Here is a 10,354-nt window from a genome sequence, read left to right on the forward strand (position 1 = left end):
CTTCTCCATTTCTGCCTTCTCAGAGGATGTTTTTTAAAAGAGGTATTTATTTAATTTTATTTATTAGTTATTATTATTCCGTTTGACCAGTGAAAGACATGGGGAGAGAAAGAGAGGGAGATTGAGAAAGCAAGCCACCAGGTCTGGAACTCAAACTGTGGTCAGCCATGTGGGGGTCCAGCACCTTAACTACCACACCACCTGTGCCACCTGCTGGCCCCTCCTCACAGGACTTTGGACATGTGCACAAACACACACACACACACACACACACACACACACACACACTCAGACCCACCTTGTTTCTCAAACTGCTGGGTCCGGGACTCAGATACTGGGCCAGCTATATAGAATCCAGACTCCTTAACTACCAAGCCATGGCCTGACTGTACAATTTCTTTTCTTCTTCTTCTTCTTTTTTTTTTTTTAAGATTGATTTATTTAATTCCATTTATTATTATTATTATTATTTTAATTCAACCAGATAGAGACAGAAAGGGAAAGCGAGAAAGCAAGTCGCCAGGTCTAGAACTCAAACTGTGATCAGACGTGTGGGAATCCAGCTCCTTTAACCACCATGCCACCTGCCGGCCCCTACACAATTTATAAAAAAATTTAGAAGATGCATGGAGGCCTGGGTTTGGTTTCTGTCCTAGCCTGGGTAGGTCAGGCTTGGGGACACGTTACCTGTGGTCCCGAGAGATGGGCAGAGGGACCGTGACACGGCAAGGCCCTTTCAAAATCCCCCTCCCTCAGTCCTACAAGTGCCCTTTTTCTCGATTTAAAATACTTTTTATTTTCCCTCTTCTCAATTCTTTGCCCTTGGAATTCCAGCTGAATGGGTGTTAGCCTTTCTTGGTCTGCCCTCCCGTCCCTGAACTCTCCTGCTTTGTCCTGTGTTCTGCCCAAGTTCTTCCGCTTTGCCTCCTACTAACCGGCTCTCTACTCAGGAGAACCTCGTCCCCGGTTAAGGCTTTTATAGACTGTTACTGTCAGTTGCTGCAATTTTTGTTTCTAGAAGTTAGCTTTTTATCTTCCGGTTTTCATTTCACATAATCTTATTCTTTACTTTTTTTGTTTGTTTGTTTTGCTATAGGGCACGTGCGCTTGCCAGACAGAGAGAGATAGAGAGACAGAAGGCGAGAAATCACCCCCAAGGGGGGATGGTCACACCGCAATCCCTTCTCCTCCATTCTCCTCTTGGGATCTTGGGCACACACGCACACGCGCCTGGCGTGAGTTTTAAGCCACCGGGTCCGGGACGTGAACCGTGGTCGACTACATGGGAGTCCAGCGACATAGCCATTACGCTAACTACTGGTTCCCTTATTCTTTACTTTTAATGTGAATCCCGTCATTTAAGTACACTGAACATTTTTATTCATTATTTGCTATTTCCAGTCACTGAGGCGAAAATCTTTGAATCTGGTTCTGCCTTCTGCAGCCTGCTGCCTGGCCTGCAGTGACGTAGGCTGCTCTGTGTCCGCGGTGTGCGTGTGGGGGCTCACCCGGACACACATCCCGTAGGACTGTCTCCTGTGCCAGCACCACGTTACACAAAACCCCCAGCTTGAGCTTTTCCTGCCTCCCCAGACAGTAGGACTTCGTGGTAGACAGCCTCCGGGGGGCTAGCTTCTCATGAACTTGCAACGGAGAGGTGCTTTTTCTTGCCCCCGAAGTGCCAAAGTAAGTATAAGGCAAATAATGTCCCCTTGCTATCTCCTGTGCGATGATGGGCTCCGTTCTGTCACTTCAACAACAATCCACGTGTCAAATGTATGTACGGGACAGAGTAGTAGGTGCCCTTTGAGAGGGAAAGCAGTCCTGTCGCTTAGGGCAGCATAGATGACCCTGGAGTATGTCGCACTGAGTGAGGTGAGCCAGGTGCAGAGAGACAAGCAGCGCTCGATGTCGCAGGTGGGAACTAAAGCTGTCCAACGCACAGTCAGAGAGCGGGGGTCTGGGAGCTGCCCCAGCCGGAGGGAGGGGAGGGGAGGAGGTGGGCAGGGCGGAGTGACACTCAGAGGGTACAAAGTTACGGTCAGACAGGAAGAGTACGTTTTGGAGATCTAGTATAATAATGATGACTGTAGTTAATAATCAGACACCGTGTATTTCAGAGCTGCTAAAAGATTAACTTGATTTTTTTCATTGCACAATAGATCAGGTGGGGACATTGTACCCCAGGAATATTGACAGATATTCTTTGTCGATTAAAAAAAAAGAACACAGGCCGGCCCTGTAGTGATCAGATCCTGAGTACCACCTGGCCCACCGTAGTCTGAATCATGATCTAATGACAAGGTTTTTGTTTTTTGGAGAGTTTTTTGCTATAGGGCGCATGCGCTTACCAGAAAGACAGAGAGAGGCAGAGAGACAGAAAGCGAGAAATCCCCCCCCCAGGGGGGATGGCCATGCCACAATCCCTTCTCCTCCATTCTCCTCTTGGGATCCTGGGCACGCACGCACACACACCCGGCGTGAGTTTTAAGCCACCGGGTCCAGGACGCGAACCGCAGTCGACTACATGGGAGTCCAGTTTCATTAGCCATTACACCAACTGCTGGTCCCGGAATTTTTAAAATTTAACTTTCTTTATTTATTCTTAATTTTGACCAGAGAGGGACAGAGTGAGAGAGAGAAAGAGAGAGAAAACAAGCTGCCAGGTCTGAGATTCGAACTGTATTCAACCATGTGGGAGTCCAGCACCCTTAACCACTGCGCCATCTGCCGGCCCCAGCCCACAAGCTTCTTGAAGTGTAAAGACAAAGTTGAGGTTTATAGGGTTCATCTTGCCCTGAGAAGGAAACTGTCCCATAGTCCTTATTTCCTAGTTTCTTAAGGCATCCTCTCGGATACGGCTTCTGAAAAGTCTTTTTTTCTTTTTCGCTTTAGTACGTGAGCACTCGCTGGAGAGAGACAGCGAGAGAAAGTGAACCGCCCCGTGGGGGGATGGCCACCCTGCAGTCCGTCCCACCCCTCGGGATTTAGACCTGCATGGACAGGAGCCAGCGTGTTTCTCCAGCCGCTGGGTCCAGGACTAGGCCCCAGAATCAGCCATATGGGATCCAGCCGTCTTAGCCACTGTGCTACTGTGTGGCCCAAAACTTTTTCTTGTTTCTTTCTTTCTTTGTTTTTTTGCCACCTAATCCATACTTTTAAAAAATTTATTTATTATTATTATTATCCTTCAAGTTGACCAGAGAGAAGGTGAGTGAGAGTGCGAAAGCAAGCCACCAGGTCCAGGACTCACCATGGTCAGCCACACGGGAGTCAACAGCTTACTCCCCAGTCAATACCTTTTACAAGGTTTTGCAATCATTTCATTCTGGGGCCTGCAGGTGCTGGGCTCCCACACGGCCCACTGGTGAACTCCAGACCGGGTGGCTTGAAAAATCACGCTGGGTGCGGAGCTCGGGCTTCTGTGTCGAAGATCCCAGGAGGCGAGTGGGGGAGGGGTCACAGATGGCCAACCCGCGGGCGTGATTTCTCACCTTCCCACTCTATCACTGTTGGTGTCCAGCCAGGGCGAGGTCGTTTTGGCCTAGGTGTCCGTCGGCCTTCCTGTCTCCGCTGCTAGGCGCTCAGGCAGGGCCTTTGTCCCTTAGTCACCTGTGTCCTTGGTGTTTGAATCGGGGTCCAGCGTGTTAAGTGTGCTGGAGTGGTGACGGCCACTCTTTTCCATTCTCGCTTCTTGCAGTTTCAAGGAGTTTTCTTCACAATAATTATTGTGAAGAAATAGTCAAAGATATGTGCAGCGTTTTTATCGCAAAGACCATTATTGTTTATAAAGGCCCCAAATGTTACCAGTTCAGGTGCCCATAAGTATGGGGTAGTTTGAGGCCAGCAGGTGGCATAGTGGCTAAGGCGCTAAACTCCCACACAGCCAACTGCAGTTCCAGCCCTGGACTCGCGCCTTGAGAGTCCTGCGGCAGGTGTGTGTGTGTTTGCTCCGAATCCTGAAGAGAATGGAGGGGAAGGGATTTCAGCATGGCTATCCCCTATGGCGGGTGATTTCTCACTTTCCCTCAGGCATGGCTATCCTCTGCAGTGGGTGACTTCTCAATTTCCCTCTCTGTCTCTCTCCTGCGAGCACATGCGCCCTATGGCAAAAACTTTTTTAAAAAATGTTTAAATGTAAATGTTCACTTATTGCCAAGATTTTCTTGTATATATAAAAGCCTTTTTTTCTTGTTTAAATCATATAATAAGGGGACTTAATAAGTTCATGTAAAAAGGCAATTAAAGTACAAATTTATTTGGGGACCAGCAGGTGGCGTGGTGGTTAAGGACGCTGGGCTTCCACATGGCTGACCATGGTTCAAGTCCTGGACCTGGTGGCTTGCTTTCTCCTTCACTCTGTCCCTCTCTGGCTGAATACAGTACAATACAATACATAAATAAATGGATAAATGAAGTTAAAGTAATTCTTTTTAAAAACGTACAGATTTATTTTGGTATAAATAAATGTGAAATTCATGCATTTTTAAAATAACGTGCATTTTCCATGACCTTTTTGACGACCCCTCATGTAATACACAGACTGTGACTTGCAGATTCTGTTTATTTCAAATGCAGTAGAAACTCAAAATGCTTAGGAAGGCATCTGAGGGCCGAATCATGTTTAATAGTTTTCTAGTTGTCTTGCCTGTACCTATTTTTGTTTTTCATCTTCCTGGTCGTATAATTGGCACAGTTGTATGATCTCAAGGTGTGCAGGGAGGTGATAGCTGTGTCTGAAACAGTCGCCACTTTGTTAGCTTACACTGGTGCCGTCTCACCCTGCTCTATGTTAGGTCCCCACAGTTTAATTATCTTACATCTGAACGTTTGTGCCCACATCTGTTTTGAAAGAAATTTTTCTTAATGACACTTTCCTCCAACTTTTTGAAAATATCCGACTTCTTTTTCTCTAGAAACAATAGCTTTTTTTTCTTCGAGAGGTTTTTGCTATTGGGCGCGTGCACTCGCCAGAAAGAGAGACAGAAAGTGAGAAGTCACCCCCTAGGGGAGATGGCCACGCCGCAATCCCTGCCCCTCCTGTCTCATCTTGGGCTCTTGGGCACGCGTGCACACGCGCCCAGCGTGAGTTTAAGCCACCGGGTCCGAGACTTGAACCACGGTCGACTACATGGGAATCCAGCAACATAGCCATTATGCCCACTGCTGGTCCCAACGATAGATTTTTATCTTAGGTTCGTACCTCCCTGGTTTGTGTGAGTTTTAAGTGATTTTTGTAGCCCAGTGAGGAGTCCGAGCAGCTGATTCCAGATGCACGTGTGGGCCTGCCAGTCTGCACAGCAGGGCACGCGTGCTGTGGAACGGTTCAGCGGCCCGGGCGTCCAGACGCTGCGGTTCTCCATCAGTGTTTGTTATTACCGAGGGGCGGGGGCTTCTTACAGGATGCCACTTACTACCCTCCTTTGTAAGGCTGAAGTACCTTTTATCGGAGGAAACATTTGAATTCTGCTGTGTGTGTAATTGCTCTAACCCAGACAATGCAGGTTCACTGTACAAGGAGCGCGGTTACCCAGACTTCCTTTTGCTTTCTCCCTCTCTCTCCAGGTGGGTCCCATGTGTACGAACTCAGTGCGGTCCTTATACACAGAGGAGTGAGTGCGTACTCTGGCCATTACATCGCCCATGTGAGAGACCCACAGTCTGGCGAATGGTATAAGTTTAATGATGAAGACATAGAAAAGATGGAGGGGAAGAAATTACAACTAGGGATTGAGGAAGATCTAGGTAAAACCTTTAAGTTGTGAGTGCCCTTTTAAAATATAACTTTTTCTTCTTAACCTGAAATACGTGTTCTAAATGGTGATGGCCTGAGGTTGCCGTAGCCTGTCAAGGAGATCTCCACCCTCTAAACACTCATAAACACCCTGAACATGTTTTATTAACACTGCCCGCTTTGCAAAGGTCATTATTTTGCACTGGAGATCTAATGTCATGCTTTCGGTAAAGCTTGAAGGCAAACAGTCCGTTTTCCATGACCAGGTTCGTTTCAGAGAACCGAGGAGGGCGTGGGGCAGTAAGCTACCAATGATGACTAGCAGGTTTAATGTAGTAGTTTCTAGTCCTTTTCATTGGGTCAAGAAATTCATTGGGGGCCATTTCATCCAGCAGGGGACTGTGCCATGAGCGCAGTCCTCCTCCTCCCTCTCCGTACCCACCCTGTCCCTGCAGCTAGGGGCAGTGCCGTGGCAGTGGCTGGCAGGTGGCGGCTTCTTCTATAAAAACGACAACTTGAGGCTGAGCTCAGTGTCATGCACCGGTGAGAGGCCGTTCCACAGGCTGAAGCCACGTGGGAGGCCCGGGTGAGATTCCTGGCTTACCCGGAAGGCTGGCACGGTGGTGTGCATTTGGAGTACCAGCTACCCAGGAGGCTGAGGCAGGAAGATTACAACAGAGCCAGACTCTGTCTTTAAGAAGGACTTCCTTGGGACCAGCAGATGGCATAATGGTTAAGTCACTGGATTCCCACGTAGTTTACCACAGTTCGAGTCTTGGACCTGGCAGCTTAAAACTTACACTGGGCGTGTGTGTGTGCATGCCCAAACTCTGGAGAGGAGTATGGAGGAGCGTGGCAGCATGGCCAGCCTTCCTGGGGGTGATTTCTTATTTTTTCTTCTCTTTCTGCTTCTCTTCTGGGCAAGGGCTCATACCCTGTAGGCAAAAATCTTAAAAAATAAATAAATAAAATAGAAAATACTTGTTCATTAAATTCCACCAGAAATTCTTTGCTGTCTTCTGTCCACAAAGTGACAGGCGTCTTAAATTTTAGGTACTCTTGGAACCAGCAGTTGGTGTAATGGCTATGTTGCTGGACTCCCATATAGTCAACTGCGGTTCGAGTCCCAGAACTGGTAGCTTAAACTCATGCCAGGTATGTGTGTGTGCGTGCCCAAGATCCTGAGAGGAGAATGGAAAAGGGATTGTGGCTTGGCCATCCCCCCTGGGGGGTGATTTCTCTCTGTCCTTATGGTGCTTGCATGCGCCCTATAGCAAAAACCACAAAAAAATTTTTTTTAGGTACTCCTGAGTTGCAAATGACTGTCTTCCTGTATGTGCTCCTGGGGTTTTTTTGTTTGTTTGTTTGTTTTTTGTTTTAAGAATTATTTATTTTAATTTTACCAGAGAGGAGGAGAGAGAGAGGAAAGAGTAAGTGAGAAAGCAAGCTGCCAAGTCCAGGACTTGAACTGTGGTCGGCCAAGTGGGAGTCCAGCGCCCTTAACCACCATACCACCTGCCGGCCTTTGTGTCCTGATTTTACTTCCTGGTGACAGTACAGTGCTCATCAGGCGTTTTCGTTCATGTGTTAGTTATGAGCATGCCAAACTGCTGCTGTTCTCTTTAAGAGCTTTGGCATAGGGTGCGTGCCAGAGAGAAAGTGAAACAGTGAAAGTGAGGTAGCACCCCTGGGGGAATAGCCACACTGCAGTCTATCCTTATCTGGGAGTTCGGGTACACATGAACAGAAACTCCGTGTGTTTCTTGAGCTGCTGTGTTCAGCTGCTGATGAGGGCACGTGGACCCCACCACCTGCTGGCCCTGTTTTTGTTGTTTTTAGTTCGCGAGAGGGCACAGGCACTCACCGGATGGAGACAGCTTCCATTCACCGGAGGGACCCAGAGAGAGGAGAGTGAGAGGCTCACGCAGCAATCCCTTCTCCAGTTCTCCATCCGTTTGGGACTTGGGCACACATGCACACATTCTTGGCAGCTGCTGGGTTTGGGAGTCAAACTGTAGTTGCCATGTGGGCTCTAGCTGCCTTAATCACCATGCCACCAGCTGGCCCCCTTTGCACTTTTAAATCCAACATATTTTCTTTTTCTCTTTTACTTGCCAGGGGGTGAATGTACTCACCAGAGACAGACAGACGGGGAGAGGGAGAAAGCAGCACCCCAGTGGGGCGTGGTCACTCCACTGTCCCTTCTTCATTTCTTCCTGTCAGGATTTTAGTCATGCACACACAAGCTCCTGGTGTTTCAAGCCACTGGAGCTGGGATGGATTATTTATTTATTGACAGAGTTTGCTATAGAGATTTATTTATTTATAGAGAGATTTTTGCTGTAGGGCCTGTGTGCTCACCAGAGAGACAGACAGAAAGTGAGAAATCACTCCCCGGGGAGATGGCCATGCCACAGTCCTTTCTCCATTTTCTTCTCAAGATTTTGGGCATGCACACATACTTGCTTCATGTCAGTTTTAAGCCACCAGATCTGGGACTTAAACCATAGCCTAATCCGTGGGAGTCCAGCAACGTAACCATTAGGCTGTCTACTGGACCCTGGGATTTAAACTGCAGTTGACTGTGGAATTTGGCATTCTTTCTTTCTTTTTTTTTTTTTTAAAGAATTATTTTAGGGAACCAGCAGTTAGCGTAACGGCTATGTCGCTGGATTCCCACGTAGTCAACCGCGGTTTCTGGACCCGGTGGCTTAAACTCACGCTGGGCGCGTGTGCATGTATGCCCAAGATCCTCCAAGATCCTGAGAGGAGAATGGAGGAGAAGGAATTGTGGCGTGGCCATCCCCCCGGGGGTTAATTTCTCACTTTCTGTCTCTAATGTCTCTCTCTCTCTCTCTGTCTGGCGAGCACACGCGCCCTATAGCGAAAATCTCTCCCCCAAAAAAATTATTTTAGTCAACTTTATTTTTTGTATTTATTTATTTTAGTTTGACTAGAGAGGGTCAGAGAGAGAAAGAGAGAGAAAGCTGCCAGGTCTGTGATTCGAACTGTGGTCAACCATGTGGGAGTCTAGCGCCCTTAACCACCACGCCTCCTGCTGGAACCCTTCCCCCCCCTTTTAAGAGGTTTTTGCCTTAGGGTGCATGTGCTCTCAGGAGAGACAGTGAAAGGGAAAGTGAGAAATCACCCTCCAGGGGGGATGGCCTGCCACAATCCTTCTCCTTTCTCTTTCTGGGATCTTGAACATACATGTATTTATGCCTGGTATGACTTTTCAAGGCACTGGGTCCGAGGACTTGAATTGTAGTCAGCAGTGTGGGAGTCCAGCGACATAACTGCTGTGCCATCTGTTGACTTGGGATTTGGTAATATTTTTAAATAATTATTTTACTTAACTTTATTTAAATTTAATTTGACCAGCGAGGGACATGTGTGTGAGAGAAAGAGACACTGAGAAAGCAAGCCGCCAGGTCCAGGGCTCCAACTGTGGTCGGCCATGTGGGAGTCTAGCACCCTTACCTACCATGCCACCTGCCGGCCTGAGGGATGTGGCATTCCTAACCACCAGGCTTCAGGACTGGCCCCCAATAGGCTTTTTTTTTTTCTTTTTCTTTTTTAATGAATTATTTTATTTAACTTTATTTATTTATTTATTTTAATTTTTACCAGAGAGGGACAGAATGAGAGAGACAGAGAAAGTGAGAAAGCAAGCCGCCAGGTCCGGATTCAAGCCGTGGTTGGCCATGGGAGTCCAGTGCCCCTAGCTACCACATCATCTGCCACCCCCCCCAACAGTTTTTATTGTAACTTTCAGTGGCTCTAAATATTGTTGTTTGTGACAAAAGACATAATAAATAGTAAGTATTGAAATTTAAGCTGTAATGTTAAGTCCAAATGATACTTTTAAAAATAATTGTTTAATTTTATTCATCATTATTGTTTTTCTAATTTGACCAGAAAGATACAGAGAGACAGAGAGGGAGAGCGGCAGAGAGAGAAAGCTAGAAAGCAAGCTGCCAGATCTGGGATTCAAACCACAATTGGCTATGCAGGAATCTAGTGCCTTAACTACTATGCCACCTGCCGGCATGTGGGTCCAAATGATATTAAATACCATAAAGATTTGACACTACTGTTGCCCTTTCCAAAGGTACATGAACAGGTCATCCTGCTTTTTAGTTTTCGCCATAGTGCATGTATGCTTGCCAGAGAGAGAGAAATAGGGAAAGGGAGCATTCACATCACAGGGGGATGGCCACACTGCAGTCACTTCTCTTGGGATTTTGGGCACACATGCACATGTGCCTGGCTTGATTTTCAAGCCACGGGGTCTGGGACTCCTGTGGTGGTCATGTGGGAATCAGTGCCTTAACCACCATGCCACCTGCCAGCACCAACAGGCCTTTTTTTTTTCTTGATATGAGTAGAATAAGAATTCACCAATTTTTTTGGAAAGAAATATTTATTAAATTTTATTTATTATTATTTTTTAATTTGACCAGAGAGGGACACACACAGAGAAAGAAAGTGAGAAAGCAAGCCACCAGGTCTGGGATTCGAACCATGGTAAGCCGTGTGGGAATCCAACACCTCAAACACCACACCACCTGCTGGCCCCAACAGGTCTTCTTTTAAAGCAGGACTCTTTTTTTTTTAACA

At 47.1% G+C, this 10,354-nt stretch overlaps 1 protein-coding gene across 5 annotated transcripts in view; it reads left to right on the top strand.

The window, feature by feature from the left end:
* Positions 1 to 10,354, top strand: part of USP48 (ubiquitin specific peptidase 48) — a 123,875-nt gene that overhangs the window by 63,482 nt on the left and 50,039 nt on the right. For 3 of the 5 annotated variants that reach the window (XM_006145170.3, XM_006145171.3, XM_014586528.2), the window contains exon 10: positions 5,566 to 5,745. The exons of the other annotated variants lie outside the window; for them this stretch is intronic. In XM_006145170.3, coding sequence (XP_006145232.1) covers positions 5,566 to 5,745 — 180 coding nt within the window. The remainder of the gene's footprint in view (positions 1 to 5,565; positions 5,746 to 10,354) is intronic. 5 annotated transcript variants of the gene reach the window in all.

Source organism: Tupaia chinensis, unplaced genomic scaffold (assembly GCF_000334495.1).
Source record: "Tupaia chinensis unplaced genomic scaffold, TupChi_1.0 Scaffold000146_1, whole genome shotgun sequence".
NCBI lineage: Eukaryota > Metazoa > Chordata > Mammalia > Scandentia > Tupaiidae > Tupaia > Tupaia belangeri.